The sequence below is a fragment of the Vicia villosa genome, linkage group LG4 (genome assembly GCF_029867415.1).
Source record: "Vicia villosa cultivar HV-30 ecotype Madison, WI linkage group LG4, Vvil1.0, whole genome shotgun sequence".
Classification (NCBI taxonomy): Eukaryota; Viridiplantae; Streptophyta; class Magnoliopsida; order Fabales; family Fabaceae; genus Vicia; species Vicia villosa.
The window spans coordinates 68,403,322-68,425,622 of NC_081183.1; the positions used below are offsets into that span (position 1 = coordinate 68,403,322).

At 33.0% G+C, this 22,301-nt stretch overlaps 1 protein-coding gene across 1 annotated transcript; it reads left to right on the forward strand.

The window, feature by feature from the left end:
• The first annotated feature begins 1,087 nt into the window (after window positions 1-1,087).
• On the forward strand, window positions 1,088-1,537 carry LOC131597336 (uncharacterized). Its single transcript, XM_058870040.1, has one exon. The coding sequence runs from the start codon at window positions 1,088-1,090 to the stop codon at window positions 1,460-1,462; it is 375 nt and encodes a 124-aa protein (XP_058726023.1). The 3' UTR covers window positions 1,463-1,537.
• The last annotated feature ends 20,764 nt before the right edge of the window (window positions 1,538-22,301 follow it).

Here is a 22,301-nt window from a genome sequence, read left to right on the forward strand (position 1 = left end):
AAGACCAAGATAGATAACTAGTCTGCAATCAATCTTGCCAAGAACCTAGTGCTGCATGGGAGAAGCAAGCACATTGAGACAAAGTATCATTTTTTGAGAAATTAAGTTCAAAATGGAATATTAAAAGTTGTGCACTGTAGCACCTAGAAGCAGCTGGCAGATATTCTGACAAAGGCGATCAAGACGGATCAATTTCTCCACTTAAGGGATGAAATTGGTGTTATTAGTTTTGATTAGGAAATTAAAGGATGGTGTTAAAGGGTAATTTAGTATTTTTAGTATGTTGCCTAAGTGACCCTAGTTTTCTGTGTATAAATAGACTAATAGTAACTGCATTTAAACCTATTCATGTTTTTACAACTTTTGTAGCCGTCATTGGAAAGTATTAAATATAATATTTCTCTTGTTTTCATCACCTTGTACACTAACAAACTCATCAACCTAAAAAATTTACACCACACGGTCATCTCAAACCGATGAGAAACAGACTCGATCAATTCCTACCCATAACACAACCAAGTGTTTTGTAGATGTACGAAAAAGAGGTGTATGTTAGACTAATATAATATCCACTTTCAAATTTTGATATAAATTAGTTTTCGTAAAAAAATGAAAACAATAAAAATACCGCAGGCTTCCTTTGATCGTTGAGGTATATGAAACTTCGGGTCTCCGTTAAGGAATGTGCGGTTTTTTTGTACTATTGTTCGATAACAAAGAAAACTTTTGAGTACTCCATTCTTTATTTAATATATTATTATGCATGTTTAGATAAATTGTTAGAGAGAAATCAAAGGGAAATATATGCATATAACAAAGTGCCATCGAAAAAGCGTCACATGCATGCATCATCCATGCATGTGGCTCACTATAACTTCATACTTTCCACTGCATGCAAACCATGCGTCTGACCGAATAAAAGAAAGTTTAGGCTGACCTTATTAAACCCTTTCCACGTTGTTTTTCCACTCATTTCAACTTTTCAAACTCACTCAGCTAAGGAACCTGGAAATCTTAAGTCTTAACTATCTATATTACTTCCCTTTATATATTCTTATACTTTGCTTATTATTTGTGTATCTTTGCAATGGCAACAGCAGCATTTTCATCACTTCTACAGCCAGAGAAACAACAAGTGAGTTCAGGAGAAGCTATTTCAACTCCAAGCAGCTCTAGTACTTGGCAATCATCAGGATCTATTGGTCCATTTTTTGCTGTGATCATTATTCTTACGATTCTTGCTGTGCTCTCTTGCTACTTGAGTCGCATGTGTAAGCGGAGGGAACTTACTCCATTGGAGAGTATCAAAGGTAGAGGCTGTTTTGGATGGATGAAACGTTGGTGTAGAAATTGTATGGGTAGAGATCTTGAAGTTGGAGGCGTTGGGGCTAAGGTTATGGTTTGTGATCAAGAAGATGAACTTGATTCTAAGGTTAAAGCTGGTGGTGATGTTCAAATGTAGTTGATCCCATATACATATGTATTGTTATTATAAATATTAAAATTGTTGATGAAGTCAGACATAATTTTTGATGTGTGAGTTTTTTTTTTTTTACTAAAGAAAATATATAAAAGTAAAAAATTGACTAAATGACATGTATTGCTCATGTATCTTTATAAGATCATGTCTTGTGATTAGATCTAACTTGGTAAAGATGTTCGCACACGAATTTATTTTTCTTGTAATAATGAAATTTTGGTGTTTCCTTCCTCACTAATAGGACGAATGGAAAGTTAGAAAAAACATAAGATTTTTTTGAAACATGCATCCTAACAAAGAGAAACTCATGTTAAGTGAAGGTGAATCTTTGTATTCAAATTATATGACAATTTCACGTTAGGGGTGTTCATGGGTGCGGTCAATTTACGAATTTGCTTATTAAAATCGAACCAACTTATAAACTATCCAAATCTATTTATTTACGGGGGTATATTCAACCCAACCCGCAACAACTCTTATAGTTTTGGGTCAGTTATCGGGTTTGAGTTTCTCAACCCGCGAACATGTTGATCCAATCCATTATTGTGACATTATTGATTTTTTTTATTTTTTATTATTATTTTAAATGAAAATATAAAATTAATTTCTCACTATTAACCATAATGTTGCCAAAACAATTTTATTCACCACAAATACTACTACTAGATCAATAATTTTGCGTGATTTTAATTCTAACTGTTATATGGAAATAATGTGTCATGTAGAACTTTCTACTAGTATCAAGTGTTATGTCATGTAGGTGAGTTTTACTAGATATCATTTTAGATATCATTTGATGTGTTTCATCCAATTTGAATGTTCAAAATAAGAGTAATTGTATTGAATTTTGTTACAATTTGTTTATAATTGACAAAAATTATCAATAAATATTTTTTATTTGAACCACAACCCGTGAACCCAACCTAATCAAACCCATAAATAAATAGGTCGGGTTGGTTTGGTTTTGACAGTGAAATTACGGGTTATACGTTGAACTCAACTCTTTGAAGTTTGAACGAGTTGGATAATGAATTAGGCCAAATCCAATCAAATCCAACCTGTGTACACCTCTAGTCCATATTACATAATAACTAAATTGGGTTGATCATTCGAGGGTTGTATAACAACACCTTAACCTGCATGTCCGAGGTCCGCTAATCCATTTTCAAGATCTAGAACCTGACTATCATTGTAACCATGTTGCCAAACACACTTTCTTCGGTTTTGATATGTAGTCACTAATTGTGTTCCTTTAAAGACAAGTTTAATCATTGTACACCTCATACTTCACATAATTAAATGATCTTTGTTACCTACTTCAAAAATCCTATTTTGTATAAATTTTAAGAAATTGACATTCTCAACTTCAAAAAAATGTTTTAAGAATATCTAGAAAACAACATTGTGCCAAATAGACACAACTTGTGGCTAAAGTACTAAACATTGGATAATAGTTTTAACATTTCTAACACACTAGAAACGTGTAAGAGAAATATATTAACACTTCGATGGTACAAGACATACTTAGATTTTGTCGTAGTTCAAATGATTTAGTTATATAAAAGAATTAGATAAAAAAAACTAAATATAAATAATAACTTATTTAAGTTATTCTTTAGCGCTCATTAATATAGATTTTTTCTTTACCCACCTCCCTATGGGGTCACCCCCAGCGAAAATCCCATTTTACCCCGCTTCGGAAATAAATTTCCGAAATATTTTTTTTTCTAAATTTTTCTAGACTTCGGAAGTGCATTTCCGAAAAAATCCCAAAAATTGGGATTTTGATTAATTCGGAGATACATCTCCGAAAAAACAAAAAAAAAAATAAAAATCCCAAAAATTAATTTTAGAATATTAATTAATTCACATATCAAAAATTTTATATAATTTATGAGTAATAAATAATAATAATAATTATATATTTTGATATAATTTATGAGAATAATAATTATTATATATTTATATTCTGATTCATATTTTAAAATTTAAAATAATTTTAATTAAAAAAATTAAAATAATTTCACTTACAAAATGTGTTATAATTTTTTATTTATATATTTATAATAATTATTATATATTTACAAAAAAAATTTAAAAATTGAGTGTTTTAATTTATATATTTATATAATAATTATAATAATTATTATATATTTATAAAAATTATTATATATTTATATATTTATATAATAATTATTATATATTAATTATAAATATATTTATATATTTATATAATAATTATAAAAATTAAAAAAATGAGTGTTTTAATTTATAATAATTATTATATATTTATATATTATATATTTATATATTTCACTTACAAAATTAATAATTATTATTATATATTTATATATTTCTATTCTGATTTATAATTAAAAATGAGTTATAATTTTTTATTTAGTTTAAAAAAATTAAAAAAAGATTTTGTCTTAATTTTATTTAATGAATAAATTTTATATTTAACTCTATATAATTCAAAAGTTACTTATGAAATTAAAATGTTTTTGATTTATATAAGTTAGTAAAATAATTTTTAACTTTTAAATTGTTTAGGAAATTTTGATTCACCTTCATTTTATTGATTCACCTTCATTTTATACCTATTCATTGTATTGATTCACCTTGGTTTTAATTTTTTAATAATTATTGAATTCTTTCGGAAGTGTGTATCCGAAACATTCCAAGACCAATTTGGTCTTGGAATATTTCGGATATGCATCTTCGAAGACACCCCTCTCCCAAAAAGGGGGTGTTTTCGGAAATGCATCTCCGAAAACTAAAAAAAGGGGTGTTTTCGGAAATGCATCTCCGAAAACACCTTTTTTTCGTGTTTTCGGAAGTGCATTTCCGAAAACACATTTTTTTTCAATAAAAGTACGTTTTCGGAAATGTATTTTCGAAACAAGGGGTATTTTGGGAAATTCGCTAGAGGTGACTAAGAAGGTTAGGAGGTGGGTAAAGAAATTTCCTTAATATATTCATCGATGCTTTTGCTATGAGTCTTCGAATGAAACTCATTACACTAAATAACGCAATTAACTTTAATTAATATATAAAAAATTAAATAACAAATGAGTTGTTGTGATGATAAAGGTACATGTTAGGGATGCGAAATGTGGGACTCCTTAAACTGCATAGATGATAAAGTTACATGTGAGTGATGTAGAATGAAGTATCCATATGGTTGTACTATGCCAAAAAAGACCTACGAAAGCGTCTTTTTGAGCTTTAAAAGTGCTGCCGTAGGTGGCGCTGCTATAAGTTTTAGCAGCGCTTTTTGTTTAGGCAAAAGAACTGTCGTAGGTAGGCCTAAGGCAGCGCTTTTTCTTGAAAAGCGCTTTCATATATAGGCCTAAGGCAGCGCTTTCCCTTGAAAAGCGCTTTCGTAGGTGGGTCTTTAGCAGCGCTTTTCTAGAAAAAGCGCTTTCTATAGTATCCTTTAGCAGCGTTTTTTTCCAACTTTTATGCTTTCTTTTATCATCTTAGGCAGCACTTTTTTTAAAAAGCGCTTTCGTAGGTAGGCCTTTAAGAGCGTTTTTAAAAGCGCTGTCATTGCTAAATGCAATATATTAAAGTGAAACCTGTAATTTAAGCCTCCCAGTTCGACCAGTAATATTTTTGGAAATAATCCCTAAACCTGTAATTCAAGCCTTACATTATATAATCCAATATATAGGACATTATATACCATTATATATCAACAAAAATCCGTATGTAGGACATTATATACCATTATATACCAATATAATACCATTATAATCCAAAATAAAATATATACACCATTTAGTTCAATTCACATATGTTTGCAACATATACATATAACTAAATCATCTCTAACATAACTAAATCAGAATAAGCCCGAAATTCTCAAAATTTGACGAGCGGACGGTCCTGGTCCTGCAAAGTATGAACAGAACAACACGATCAATTAAACTAACTTTGCTCAAACACAATTAAAGGCTCCAACACAAAGTCATTATCAAAATCCGTCACACAATAATGTATTCATAACAATTTTCACACAATAATGTATTCATACCTATATGAATCTTTGCTGAATATAAAATTGACACAATTCCTCTTTGATTTCTTCCAACTTAAGTCTCGTGTAAGAAGCATAATAGAATTCCTCAAAGTACTACATAACAAAAACATAATATGCATGATTTATTTAAATGTAATAAATTATAAGAAATTATCCTAAGTTATAAATCCATACCGTGATTGGAATCTCTAATTGATTCATTTGAAGGATTTCTTTCAAAAACCTCAAAACAAAGTATCCGCAATCGGTACTATTTCGCCGTTGCGGACACTACATAGAAAAACAAATAAGATTTTATAGTTGTCTTGTTTTATCAAGTAGCATAACTATTATAAGCAAAATTGTGAAAATTAATGTACCTGCACTTTGATCCAAGTAATGTTGTTTGATTTAGTCCGTGATACTTGTGCGTCTCTTTGACTTCGGAATACTTGTATTGATTTAACAAAATAAAAACATATATTTAGATCAATATCACAAATAATTAAATATATAAATATACATGAATATTTAGAACGATCTCACTTACCTATCAATCATTGACTTCATATCCGGATAATTGGTCCACTCACCATCTATCGAATTCAGATAATAAACCACTTCTTTTATAGGATCGATAGCAAGCAACAACTAGTGTGCTCTATAAATTAAAATAAAAGTTTATATGAAAATTTTGCTACGCAAAAGAAACAAATATTAGATTAACCAAGAATGAAAAACTAACCCTATTGGTCGAGTATTATATGCCCAAAGATACAAGCTTTATGTATTGCCGGTGGCCATGAATCTCTCGACTAAGCGTTGTCTAACTGAATCCGGTTCTCTATCAATTGTCGCTCTGTTGACATGGGAGGAAGACACGAAATGGAATCTGTTTGACAATTCAGTCCCGCGCATCATTTTGTCATACAACAACCTTAAATAAAAACATAATAAACATTAGACTATTTTCATTGAAATGTGTAAATAAATTGTTCAACTAATTAAATAATATATTCATCGGATTACCGGATGTATGAGTGAATATTACTGACGCCTAATTGTTCATGCTTTAAAATCTCTTCCATGTCCTATAGTGCAACTTGTTCTTTGAATTCAAACCCAAAGATAGCTTCATCCATATTAATTTCACGAATAGCACCTGTCGTCAAATCTGACATATCCACAAGTGTTCCAAGCACCTGTGGGTATCGAGGCACAAAAGCACCTCTTTTTGCCACGGCCTTCGGAGGACCCTTTTCCTTTTCCTTGGGTGGTACACTACGAATTTGCTGGCTCACTTGTTGTGACCCTTGAGAAGATACCTAAAAATCATATAACTTAGGTAAATTATAAAATCATGCAGTTTTAGATTCAGATCATATAATTAACACTTTCAATGCACCTCTTTTAGTGATGCAACAGACTCGTCGTGTTGCAAAATCCCTTTACCCTTAATTGTGGGTTTTAAAGGAGTCTAAAATTATCATGTAAAAAATAATTAACGTAACGGTTCAGAATTGACATTTGAAAACTAAATGATTCATAATGATTTTCAACATACCTCATCATAAATGAAAATGAGTTCCGAGGGCCATGCAACAAATGACCCTATTGCATCTCGCAGCAATGTTGTCTCTAAGACCATGTCAGGTACCGGTAGCAATGTATCATGATCTAATACAACATCAACTGATACTTTCAGGTGTCCATCCGGGAGCAGTCTATGGTGAAGTAAATCTCCCAAAGTGTTGTGCACTTTTCCCTTGCTAACTAGGTGATAATCCGGTGACGATAAGTATAGTTGGCAAGATGAAATGCCCTAAACCAATAAAAAATATGTTATTGTTAATTTAATAATAGAAAGAGGTGGAACAAAAGCGAAACTTGAACAATATAGAGTCATTATCATTACAGAAATAGAACAATTGTAAGAAAAAAGAATTTATAATTACCTCGGGAATTTTTTTTTTGACAGTTGATACTAGCTTTATCACTAGTTTCTTTCACTGATGAAGTATTGCACTTTTCCCTCATATATATCTCTTTATCTCTTTGCAATTCAGAGACTTGCGCTTGTAAATCCTGCAATTTTTGCATCACTTCTTCATTGGTAGGATTTCTTCTCCTAGGATGCTTATAGAAAGAGGTTGGAGTCACACCATGACCTTTACCCCTCACTCGACCGGGATACTCAGGAACATCTAGTGCTCTACTAAGTACGCTCCTATTATCCTGTTTCTCACCGATGGATACCGATTGCGACATGGTCTCCTGTAATTCATTTACATTTCGAAATTTATTAGTGGAGATAAAAAAATCAATTATATATTAATAAACATTTGATTTAATTAAAGACACAATGTTATACTTACACATTCATCATAAACTTTTTGAACATCGGGATCAACAGCTCGATTCTTGCCCACACGAGCTTCCTTCCACAACACATGTACTGGAAGTGAGATTTCCTCACTTTTCGTCTCCTCTAACTATGCATTGACACAAATGATAAGATCGTCAATTACAACACATTTAGACAATTAATAAGAACGTAGCATTTCTATTTACTTACAATTTTTTCCTCTAAGCGTGCATATCCCAAACGCCATTTTTTGTATGGATACGCGGGTTTTGATGCTCTCGCCTTATTTTTGGCACTCCTTTTCCGAAAATCTTCATCTCTTTGATTTAAAAACTCAACCCAATCTCCATCTTTAATGAAGATCTCATACTTTTTTACAAACTCCTTTTCCGGAAATCACCTTATTGTATAGGTCAAATCATAGCATACCTAGGCTGAAAAGAGAAAAGAAAGTGTAAAGAAAAAGAAAATATCATTGCTTGGTTCCATCATTGTCACTATTTTGTCTCATTCTCAATCCAAAGATACTCTAGGTTGGAAAGATAAAAGAAAGTGTAAAGAAAAAGAAAACATCATTGTTTGATTCCATCATTGTCACTATTTTGTCTCAATCTCAATCCAAAGATACTCTAATTTTACATTCAAGTTTAATTTGTGAGTTGAAGGTCTTGTAGTGTACTTGTAGCTTACCCTGACATAGTACAAAAATAGTGTCATGATTACAAAGATAATAATTTTTGAAATGATAAATTATCATCATATTAAATTCAATTAAATTATTCTTAATATTCAAGAATTAATAGTCAATGAAGATAATATATTTCATCATTATTTAGTCATACATTGAATTTAAGTATTCCATTATTATTTAGATGAAAAATAAATTAAAAATAGTAGTTTATGAACGAATTTATCACATAATTATAACATTTATTGTGCATTTCTTAACCGTTCCACAATCCTTTTATTCTTATTCTTAAAAATATTACAACATTTACTTCAAATTTGTGTCTAAAAATATAATAGAGAAACATTCCTACATGCATTAATTTTATTTTAAAAATAGAAAAAAATAAATTAATCTCATTTGAATTAATCAGCATAAAAGAATAACAACAGAATCCAAATATTCCAATTGTAAGCCAAAGCCATTTAAATTCATACATCATTTTAAGTATATTTACTTTTATTTTCTTTAATTTCACCTTATTGTAATAATAACCGTAATACAAAATAATATTAATATTATACTATAAGTCTAAAATTTAATATCAATTATTATATTTTATTGATTTTTTTAGTACATGAAATAGAATAAGTTTTAAAGATAGTTGATTTTAAAAAGTAGAATAATTGTAATTTTTTAAAAATAGATTGGAAAAAAATAATATTACAAAACTTTAAAATATAATAAAACAAATTTATATATTGAAATGAATTAGTACTATAGTTGAATTGGATAATATACTAAACAAACCAATTAGTTAATTCATGCATTATAGTAAATTTATATATAGGTGAATTCGTTTACTAACTAAATACTCTTAATTATCAAATTTTGAATTTTATTATTTCAGTACTCATTACATTTTATTTATTGTCACTTTATTAAAAATAAACATGGTAATACTGGTAATAATAATAATAATAATAATAATAATAATAATAATAATAATAATAATAATAATAATGATAATAATATAATAGGTAAAAGTTATTGAATAATTTTTTTTTGCAAGAATATATAGAAATAGAAAAAAAAAAGGAAGAGGTTTTATTTTCAATATTTGATTCTTTAATTTATTCCATTACAATACTTATTAACGAAAATCTAAAAAACATAAAGTTGAATTTATTTATTTTTATTAAAAATAAATGTAATTTTTTATTAAAATAAATAAATAAGAGAAGCTAAAAAAACTATGCATGAAGAGAGCAAGAGAAATTTATTTACCGTCAAATCTAATTTAATAAAAAAATATAATTAATTTCTTTTGAAATAAAAAATATTTATAGTCAAATCTACAACTCATGATTTATGCTCCACTCATCTCTCAAATCAATTTTTTTAATAAATAATATATTTTTACTATTTATTCATCTTTTAAATATAAAGTTACAAAGATGTCAAATCAATAAAAACTCCTTGGGGCACACGTCCCATTCATTTACTAATTTTTTTATACCTCTATTCTCTAGTTATTGAAACCGCATAATATTAAAGTATTTAATTTAATTTAATTACATTCATTATTTTCAAACTTTTCATGTTTGATATGATACTACTATTAGTTTCAATATTATTATTGTTATATCAAAAAAATTATTTCACACAACATTCATTTCTATCATAAAATGGTCAACCCTTTTTTTCTCTTTCTTCTCTCTTAAGAGATCAACACATAAACATATCCAATCAATTTCTACTGCATCATCTATTATATTGAAGATGATGAGGTCATCACAAAATCAAATTAAGAATTATTCTTCCATGAGAGCTTTCTCTTCCACCACTTTATTCATATCCTAAGCCACTTATTTCTTTTTATATATATATATATATATATATATATATATATATATATAATGTAAATATTCAACTGTGAACAAAATATACAAAAAATTATTAGATTAAATAAATCAACAATAATATAACAACCAAAATAGAAACATGAAAATAATGGAGAATAAAAAAGTGAAGAGAAAATTGTATATGAGGCATTGTGTGTTGTTGTTTGTGTTTCTGAAAAAAGTTAAAAATTAAAACATGAAAAAATTTGTTCATGAATATGGACATATGGTTTTCATGGTAAGCTTTGCAATATGTGTGAAGTATATTATTGACTTGTCAAACCAAATAAAAATTATCAGGAATATTAATAATCATAACCATTCACAAAGTAAAAATACATACAAGAGATTTAAAGGAAACTCAGTAACAACAATATAGTTACAACAATGAAACCATATTCTTGAGGAATAGTGACAGATTTAACAAAAACATATGTCTCAATTTCTACTAAATAAGAACAGCAAAAATCCAGATCTAAGAGGAACAACAAAAACTCAGGCCCCTCTTCATCATCATTCTCTTCATCACTTCTAAATAACAACAATTAAAACCCAGATCGAGAGAAAAGCTGCAAATCGAACAAAAACTCAGATTTATAACTCAGTAACAACAACAACAACAACAAAAAAACTCAAATCTGAGAGGAAAACTACAAATCAAACAAAAACTCATATTTGGATTTAGAAGAAGTAGAAAAAGAAGCATAATCTCTTCATCACCACGCAGTAGCAACAAAAAAACCCAGATCTGATAAAGAAAAAAATAAAATGACAAACCTTTCATGTTGTTGAAAATGAAGCTTATGCTCAGATAAGTCAAGCTTTTTCGTTGTTTCGGAACATATCTAAACGAAAACCATAAAAAATGTTAGAGATGTTGAATAAATAAAAAATGAAATAGATGAACACTTAAAACAATAAAAGTTTATAACTTTTGCCTTTTACAAATCTAAATGTGATTAGTTGAAACTTTTAGTTATGTTGATGGCAATAAGACAGAAAAAAAAGATGAGACATGAGTGGTGGTGATGGTGGTGATAGCGGCATCATAAATTTTTGAAGTGGTAATGAAGGAGAAGGAGAAGAAATAAGAGAAATTAGGGGAAGAGATTTGAGAACAAAGGAGAGAAATCAAAAACAGAGAGAAGTGAAATTGGAGAGAGAGAGAGAGAGAGAGAGAGAGAGAGAGAGAGAGAGAATAAGAGGAAAAATAATATTTTGTAAAAATAGAGAAGGAGAAAGCTGGAAAAAAATAGAAGTGAAATTGGAAAGAGAAGTGAAGATGCTGCAAGGTGAGACGGTCCATGTGGACAGTCTAAATGAAGAGAATTTGAAAAAGGGGCAATATTGGTATTTCCAGAACAACTAACTTTCTTATATGATAGATTAGAAACGTATTAGTGTGCTTAGTATGATTTGAGGAAAATTCTTATATGGACACAACCATAACACATGGATTTACACACAACCAATCATATTTTTTTATTAATTAAAAAATTAAAATAAAATTGTCTCTTTCCTCCATTAAACCAACCAACCCCACGATAGCAATTAAAAACGAAATTAAATTTTTAACAAATGTCAATTTTCTCACTTTTTATTGGTTGTGCCTAAAAATATGGATTTAGGTTCGTATCCATGCAAGTATTTCTCATGATTTGATTAGTGGGATGTGTTTCATAAATGTTGAAACCGTAATAACTAGGGTGTTATGTTTCGAGGTAAGCATAACCGTAAGTGCACGTGTATGTTATTACGACATAGAGAAACAATAATTACTTGTAAATTGTGGAAGTGGAATAAGTAAATTTAAATTCCATGAAGTATCCTTGATGTATGTGTATTGGCATGAATGGCAATAACCGAATGAAATGATGAGCCCTAGATTTTCCTAGGAAGATCTACTTAAGTTAATTCAAGTATGTGCTTATATATGTATGTACATACGTGGATTCTGTGAATACAAGATCACACTCACAAAGGTGTTTTTGATTCATGGCAAACTCCACAAGCAAACAAGCAACAAGGCACAAGCAGAAGAACTCAAAGAAAAGCAAGCATTGGCCACTCAAGACAGAGCAGGTCGACCCACTATAAATATAGGTTGACTCAATACAAGTAAAACAAGAAGAAATCAGAAAAACAGCAGTCAGGTCGACCTACTCCCAACCCAGGTCGACCTAAAGTGGAGAAATTTACACATCCTTCTGCTAGGTCGACCTACACAACAACTAGGTTGACCTAAACTGAAGAAAAGTCCCCAAAACGTATCAGAAGAGGATTCTGGTCGACCTACTTCCTTAACAGGTCGACCTAACTGGGAACAAATGTTATTCAAAGCAAATGCAGCTCTGTTAGGTCGACCTAAGCACTACAAGAGGTCGACCTATTTGATCAAAAATGCCAAAATTTCTGGTTTTCTCTGCTCCAACTGATTAGCTCTCATATATATTGTCCAAGGTTCATTATTGCAGTTTTCTCAACACCAACAACTGAAAGATACACAAAGGCTTCTCATCTTCGATCATCGACACAACTCCAACACAACTACACACAATCATTTTTGAGTTGAGGGTTTGCGTTCAAGATCGATAAGGTCCATGGAACGGAATTGAAGATTCCTAGTGGGTGAAGATTTGTGGGGTTTTTGGTGAATAAAATCTGAGGGTTTTGTCCTCCAAGATTGGTGAATTTTGGGGGTTTTTACCAAGAGGCTTCATCAAGGATCCAGCTGAGTGTGAAAATTGAAGAACAAGTGTTCAAGCAATTCAAGACACTGCAGAAAGGGATCAAAGTGAAGCTCTTGGAAGACCTTGATCTGGCTCAAGATTAAGGGGGAAGAAGATTCAAAGGATCGACAAATTTGGTTTATTGTTTATCGCTTTGTTATCTTCTTTGTATAAACTGCTTTCAACATTAATGGAAGATTTCCCAATTTCAGTTTGGAATTGGGGGCAGACGTAGTCGTAGCGAGGACGATCGACGAACTGCCTAAACAAATATCGTCTTCTTGTCGCTTTTATCTTTTCATTTACGTTCTGTTCATATTTGGTTATAATTGCAAATTGATCAACGATTCGAGTGTTAAAATTGTGAATTAAGAACTTGTATAAACATCACAATTCATCACACATTGAATCACCATCAATTTGATCATTATCACCAAGTGTTTGTGTTTTTGCTTCTTTCATTATTACTGCATTGCAAATCAATGTTTATCAAATCAGAAGTTAATCGATTTTCTATAGTGAAACATATTGATTCGATAACATATCATTTCATCGTTAATCTCAATTATCTTGTGGTTTTGTCACATATACGACCCTTGCAATAACGGTCCGAAATAGACGCAAGTCGATTCAGAACCGCTTTCGCCTTAGTTCGAAATAATTCTGAAAAACTCTGTGATATCTATTCACCCCCCCTCTAGATCCTTAGGCCAGCGTCTAACAGATTCTCATTCCAAATTGAAGTCGTAAGGACTTAGGCTCATAAGATTTGATGTATATGTTTGAAAGAATGGCTAGTGATAGGCCTAGCCCTAAAATGTAGTTTGTAACCGGGGAGATTAGTTGGAGTCACTAAGCCCGTATACTGGACTTCACGTGGTAAGTGCTAGTGGTAGGTATCATACCACAAAATATTTATCTCTTGTAGACATACATGGGCCGTATAGGCGAATGAGATGGGCATTGTCACATAACTGAAGGTTGTTTACCTCGAATACCCAGTAGTTCAATTTTAATCGTGTAAGAGCTAAAACTCGTAATATCGTAATAGTTATGGCGAATACTTTAGTCGAGTGGACCTATGGTATAGTCAAAACTCCACTTAGATAGTTGTATCTCACCCCATGTTTAATATTTCAGGTAGCTCAGTGCTAGACAAAGGAAAAGGCAGGTTGGATTAAGGAGCAGAAGATTTTCCTTATCTCTTGCATTCTACTCCACTGCATATTTTGTTATCCTTTTCTTAGACATGTTGTATTTAGACATACTTGATATATAAGTATGTGTAATAATGTACTCCTGCACTATGTTATCCTTGTACTATTATATTATGTTTTTGTGCCATTATTAGCGATTTAAACATGGTAATTTTGTGAGTACTTTTGGCGCCCATCATGCAATCAGGTAAAAAATGACTTGAGCCACACAAACAATTTTCAACATCAATCTCATCCCTTGTAACGATGATGAGGTTTATCATCAGTAGTAGCAATAAAGATTGAGCTATTATAGCAAATATGCTAGCATATATGGAAGAATTGTTTCTCTAGAATGAAACTGTAATACGGTGAACTGACTTTTTATATTTAAGCAAGCAATTTTGCGGTGAGCAAGAGTCGCCACCGACTTTTATTTTATCTAATTTATAAAAAGGCTAAAAGAATAGAAAAAGACCTTTTAAAGAGATTTTGAGTTCGGGGGGTAAGTTATACAAAGGGAAGGTTTAAAGCACCCTTTGTATCCATGGTTATCCATGGGCTCTTAATTGCTTAGCTCACTTTTATTTTCAAAATGTTTGAAGTGAATAGAAAAAGAATTTGAATAAGGACTTTATCTTGTAAAATAAGCGTAGCCTTTTTGAAGGTTTTTTGAAAGAGGAAAGTTGAGTTTAAACTAGAGCAAGAAATTAATAGCAACTACCCTAAGTTTTGAAAAAAAATGTTCTTTTAGCCTTTCAGGGCTATCCATACCATATGAGGGTAGGAAGTCCTTTTATTGGATTTAAAGGGTCATCGGAGTTATCGTTCGCCATAAGACTGACCCTGCCATAAAGAGGGCAGGTAGTCTAAGGGAAGGATATAATAGTCATTTGATCTTTTTAGGCAGCAGGCGAGGATACCTTAGCAATGGGGACAAATCATCATTTACCGAGGCAACATCGAGGGACAAATTTGATGATGAATGAACTGAGGGCAACATTTGCTTTAGGTATCCTCAGAATCGAAGGACTTGACTATTTTCACAAGTGAAGGCAACAGGCAACAGTAATAAGGCAACAGGCAACAAGAGAGGTTACCCTAAAGTGTGTGTGTGTGGCACAATCATGTGGTTAAATTCAGTTATTTATCTTGTAATTAGTTATCCTGATTCAATTCAGGGTTGCACTCCCTAGGGTTAATAACCACATCAATTAATATTAAGGCAAAATAAAAGGCAGAAAGAATAAAATCCTACGCTATTACAATAAACACCCGCGGGGAAGGGGAAATAAAAACAGAAAAGTAATAGAGGCAAAAATAGGTTAATTCATGTGCCTCGAGCCTTCATCGCATCCCTGATCAACCCTGAAAATTCAAGAAGGAAGAAGAGAAAGGTTAGTGCATTAAAGATCTACAAACCCTAATTGACTAAAAAATCTACAAACCCTAGTTGATTATATATAAACCAGGTTTAAAACAATTAGTTTATATACAATAAACAACTTAACAATATTGAGAATTAAGAAAATCGAAAGTTTGATTAAATTAAAAATTAAATAATTTATTGGATTAACCCTAATTAATTAATTAATTAAAAGCAGATGTGAAAGACAATTATTGTAAAAAAATGATTATTTTTAATGTTATGAGAAAAATTGAGTTTTCGATTAAATAAAATAAATAGTTATATGAAATTATTATGATAAAAAATGTTTAAATGAAATAAATTAAAAAAATAAGAAAAAGAAATAAATTAAAAGGTGTATGTAATTAAAAATAAAAATAAAAATAAATAAGGAAACTTAGCTCTGTGATCAGGTGTGGATGATCTGTAAGGGAGGATGGTGGTCCTGCGCCTTATGGGTCCTTGGATTGATCTTGAATAGAAATCTGACGGCTGAGAATGAGGATGCATCGTGACCTCGTATGTATTGCGCGCATGGGATCGATGACAAGTGATTGCCTTTTTTTAAAAATTGCAAGGGCCAGGGATCGAACCCTGGACCCTTTGTTCCTTCATGCGTTGTGCCACTGAGCCAACCTACTGAATTTGTTTAAAGAGCGCATGTGAAAGCATATATTAAAACAATGGAACAGGACCCCAGACGTGCGCCAGAATTCAAACAAGCCAACCACACGAGGACACCTCATCATCTTCTTCATGGAAAAACTGAACCATGGCTTTTACAACACTCATTACCAGCACGCTATAAAAACTCAGAGCGATTACACCTGTTATTTGTTAACAACTCATACAAGCATCAAAAATAAAAAAGGAGACCATATTCATGTTCGTCTTGGTGTCACGAACACACCTGTACCAGTATCGAGCCTTAATTTGTACTAAATTAAAAAGCCCCAATATGAAACTCGTGAACCCCGAAATGACCTATATGGCAAGGGGGTAAAATGGTAATAACCCTTAAATTAAAACTCCAGAATCATTCAATACATCATAACAAACACAATTATGCAATCAAATTATGTAAATGATGCGTGAATCATTGAAATCGAAGTTAGGAAAAAAACGCAAACCGTAAGTCTTTGTGAACGTGTTCTTGATGCAAGGAGGCCTGGTAACAATCTGGAATCCTTCAATGAAACCTCTGGAATGTGTTTGAATCCTTGAAACTCTTTGAATCCAGATGCAAGTACGAAAACAATTTCAGATTTTCTTGCACTTGATGAATTCGGTTAGGACTCTTGGAGGCTCAATTTTTTCGTCCCCATGCATTTGAATAGGTTTACTACTTATAGTAGTGTGAATTAGGTTAATAAAACAGAAAAAAATCTTATTGAATCATGGATTTGTAATCTTGGAAATTTGATTGGAAATTTGTCTTAAAAGCTTCTAAATTTGGCCAATTTGATCCAATATCTTTCCAATTAGCTTTTGCACGAAATTTGATTGGATATTTTGTTTAAATGGTGATTGAATGTGATTGGAATAAGGTCCTTAACAAAATATTTGATTTTCCATGATTTATATAAATTAATTATCACTTTTAAATGATCAAAAATTCATATAAAATCAAATAAAAATTCAAAAATTCGTGGTAACTAGATTTGAAGTCTTGGATAACTTGAGGATCAAGATTGGGCCAAAAAGATTGGACTTGTTTGCAACAAACTTCATTTTGGAGCCCTTTTATTTCACATTTTTTTCTTAAAATGGTCCAACTTTGACAAGGCATATATCCCTCAATTTTTAAGATATGGAGGAGTTCTAGGACTTTTTGGAAACCTCGAGATGTCCTCTACAAGTCACTTTGGAAGCTTTTTCCCATTTGAGGATTTTATCTTGATGATATGGGCTTTGACAAAAAATTGCTTTTGATTGACTTTCAAAAAGGACCTATAATCTTTTGATCCATATCTCTCAAATGAAGCATTTTTAGACTTGGCATGTGGGAGACAATTTTGTAGGGAAATCAATTTTCTTTAAATTGAGCTTTGGATGGACAATTTCTTATGTTCCATGTGAAAGTTATGGCTGGTCAAAGTTATGTTGACTTTAGGTCAAAAAACCCTGATTTAGAAACTTTAGGTTTTGTTGATTTCTGAACTTTCCTTGATGAATCATGATCAATCCTTGATGAAATGATGAATGATGCTTTAAAATAAGGATGTTGACAAAAAAATCAGGAATTTTGACTGCACTTTGACCACAGTTGACTTTTAGGTCAACCTAGTCGATTATTGACTTTCTGAGCAATTGACTGGGCAATCGTTGGAATTGAAGCCTGAATTTTGTCATGGAGTATAGTTTGAAACATCATAAGTCATCTGAAATCCATTGGGGACCTTGGTTTATTAATTTTTCTTCAGAGAAATCAAAACCCTAGTTTAGGAGGTCATTATTTAGGAGAGTATGTCCTTAAGTCTTGAACCTTTGTCTGAGATTGAAAAGTGAAATGAGATGGGCAAATTTTGGGGTATGACAGCTGCCCCTGTTCAATCTTCTTAAACCTGAAGATGTAGAGTGGTTTGTATGCCAATAGGTATCTGAAGGTGGAAGAGGATTGAACACTAGAGTACCCTGAAATTTGTACCATCGGGGATGGGCTTAGAGATGTCATCCGGATGTTGGGGATATGAAGTGGGATTTAAGATGCCACCTGTCTTGATAAGTTATGAAAGTCAGAACGAGTCGTACGTTAGACTATATCTGAACTTGAAGTGTTGAGTGTAACACCCCATAAATTTCTTTATTTAATTTAATTAATTTTTTTATTAGAATAATAGAATTAATTGAATTATTTGAGAAATATGGATTGATGAGGCTAATGGGCCAGTGTCGCAAGTAGCAATTGGGGGGGTGTCAGTTGCAAAGCCTTTTACTAAAACAAGGTTATATTTTTCATAAAATAGAAAAGAGGAGGATTTTGTGAAAAGAGAACCAAAAAGGAGAAGAGAAGATTGAACGTGAAATTGGGAGAAGAGCAAGTGTGAAGAGCAAGGGCATCCGAGAATTCGACATCGAGGTAAGGGGGGATTCTTCTCATTAACCTCTATTATGGGTTGTATGAATGATTCAATAGAATTTGTATGTTAGGATTCCGAATTGGATTGTATGTCGGGTTTGGGGTTTTGGGGTTTATAGAACTTGATTCAATTTAGGTTGTGAATGATGATTGGTGTTGAATAATGATGTTAAACATGATTAGAAGTATGTGTAAACGTGCAAATTATGTTGTATGTGTGGTTTATTTTTCTGAAATTCGTACTGGTATGATTTGAGAGCATTTGGGAGGTATAGAATGCTGTTTTTTGCAGGTTGGGGTTTTTGAAATCGCCGGTTCGCGCCGCGTGCACAGGGTTGGCACTGCGAACAGGTGGGCAGAATGCCAGGATGTTGTGATACGCACAGGTCGCGCCGCGTACCTGTGTTGGCGCCGCGAAGGCGTAATTTTTTCTCATTTCGCGCCGCGTACAGGTGTTTGCGCCGCGAACAGCTTGGTAGAGAGCCAAGGATTTTTGGAACGCTCAGTTCGCGCCGCGAACCAAGCTTGGCGCCGCGTGCTGTTGCTGTTTGGGATTTTTTTTAAAGTTTAACGTTGTATAACTTTTTAACTGTTAGTGCGTTTGATGTGCCGTTTCGAGCACAGTGAAGCTAATTAAGCGATTTTGCAATAAAATAGTGTTTGAGTTGTGACTCGAATTTAATTTAAACACTTGATTTAATTGGTTGTGGTGGTTTAAATTATTGCATCGGTTGATGATTATGAATTTTCAGTTGTTTGGTGTTGATGATTAGCATGCGGTATGTGATGCATGCATTTCATAATCATATTGTGGGCTGTATCCCTTATGGTGGTGGGACAGCGGTAGCTAATTCCCATTGTGTGGAATTGGTGAGATAAGTAGCCGAATCTTTATGGTGGTGGATCGGTGAGATGGGTTATCCCATGTTTGGTACCACATGCATTTAGTTGCATTGCATTTAGTTGTTGTGTATAATTGTAACATGAATGGAAGTTGTCCAATGTTATAATTTGTGTGTATTTTGGTATGAATGACGGTAATTGACGAATGCCGCTACATTATCTGAATATAATTGATTGGGGTGAATAATGTATGGATGAAGTTGTATTGTTTATATTCCTATAACATTTGTTAATGCGAATGAAACTCACCCTTACTGTTGTTATTTTTCAGATTGAGGAGTAGCTTGTGTACTTGGTGAGGATTAGCTCGTCAAGTAGTTCGTTAGAGTCAGTTGGGTCTGTGTCATGCTCTGGTCGGGTAACACCGGGAACGTTATTTTAGAATTGGCTGATAACTTCTGTTTTGTTTATGGTTTATGGTTGAATTATGAGTCTTCGACTCCAGATGTTTGATTATTCAGTTGTTAAGAATATTCCGCTGTGTTAACATGCTACCTGAATAATTTTTGGTTTATCGTTCCTTTCTGGCATGACATGAATATTTGTTTATTTTGTTGGCGTTGTAATACCCTTCTTCATGTTTTACTCTGATTTTAATGTTAATTTTCCGCGGGGTTTAGAAGGGTGTTACAATAGTGGTATCAGAGCATAGTCGGTCGTTGAGTCAGAGTCTTAGTGTCGGTTGATCCTTCGTATACGATTAGTGTAAAGTTGACACTGTCGATACTTCTTGTTCTAATGAATATTGTCTGATATTTAGCAGAACAATGGCCGGAAGGGGAGGAAGAAATGACGACGCGATTGCTGAGGCTCTGGGTATGATTGCTGGTGTATTAGGAGGGAATGCCAATGGAGCTGGTATTGGTGCTGACAAGCAGCTGCATAGTTTTCAGAGGAACAATCCTCCGTTGTTCAAAGGCACGCACGATCCCGAAGGCGCTCAGAGGTGGATGAAGGAAATTGAAAGGATCTTCAGAGTGATCGATTGTGCCGAAAATCTGAAGGTGAGGTATGGGACTCACATGCTGTCTGAAGAAGCTGATGATTGGTGGATGGCTAGTAGAGATGAACTTGAATCTGCAGGTGTAGCGATCACTTGGGCTGTATTCAGGCGAGAATTCCTGAGGAGGTACTTTCCTGAGGATGTTCGGGGCAGGAAAGAAGTTGAGTTTTTGGTGCTGACACAAGGTAACATAACGGTGCCGGAGTATGCTTCAAAGTTTGTTGAGCTGGCCAAGTACTATGTCCACTATAACAATGATGAAGCGAGCGAATTTTCGAAATGTGTTAAGTTCGAGAATGGTCTCCGCGATGAAATTAAGCAGGGAATCAGGTACCAAAGGATTCGTCGGTTTACAGATTTGGTGGATTGTAGTAGGATCTATGAAGAGGATAACCTCAAGCTGAAGTCATCTCACTCTCGCGAGTTAGTTGACAAGAAAGTGAAGAAGCCTATGGACCGTGGTAAACCATATGGTAGAGGTAATTATAAAGCTGGGAGTTGGAAGAAGCCTAGTGGGGGAGACTCTAGTGCCCCTGTTAAGTGCTTTAAGTGTGGGGAACCTGGACATCGTGTTCACGAGTGCAAGAGCGAAGAGAAGAAGTGCTACAGGTGTGGTAGAGCAGGCCACATTGCTGTTGACTGCAAGGGAAGGACTGTGACTTATTATAACTGTGGTGAAGAAGGTCACATTAGTCCACAGTGTCCTAAGCCAAAGAAGAATCAAGCTAGGGGTAAAGTTTTCGCTTTATCAGGTTCAGAGACTACTCCAGAGGATCGATTGATTAAGGGTACGTGTTTTATCCATGGCACTCCTTTAATTGCAATAATAGATACTGGAGCAACTCACTCGTTTATTTCGTTGGATTGTGCTAAACGTCTGAACTTGGAAATATCTGACATTAATGGAAGTATGATCATTGACACTCCTGCGTCGGGTTCAGTGACTACTTCGTTTGCCTGCTTGAACTGTCCAATTGATATTTTTGGTAGAGAGTTCGGAATGGACTTAGTGTGCCTTCCGTTGGAACAAATTGATGTCATCCTGGGTATGAATTGGTTGCAATTTAATCGGATTCATATCAACTGTTTCACGAAGACGGTTATTTTTCCGGAAGATGTCGGTGTTGAGAGTGTAGCAGTGACTGCTAGACAAGTGGATGAAGCAATGAAGGACGGGGCTGCCGTGTTTATGTTGATTGCATCCATGGAAGTGAAGAAAAAAGTGGTGAGTAGTGACTTACCGGTAGTATGTGAATTTCCAGAAGTCTTTCCAGAAGATGTAAGAGAGTTACCGCCAGAGAGGCAGGTAGAATTTGCTATTGAGTTAGTTCCTGGAACTAGTCCGGTGTCGATGGCGCCGTATCGTATGTCGGCATCTGAACTAGCAGAGTTGAAGAGTCAGCTAGAAGAGTTACTGGAAAAAGAATTCATTCGTCCTAGTGTGTCGCCGTGGGGTGGGCCGGTGTTGTTGGTAAAGAAGAAAGAAGGTTCTATGAGATTGTGTGTGGATTATAGACAGCTGAATAAAGTTACTATCAAGAAT

What these genes read in the sequence shown, in the direction of transcription:
- LOC131597336 (XM_058870040.1), top strand. Translation starts at nt 1,088, where the DNA reads ATGGCAACAGCAGCATTTTCATCACTTCTACAGCCAGAGAAACAACAA.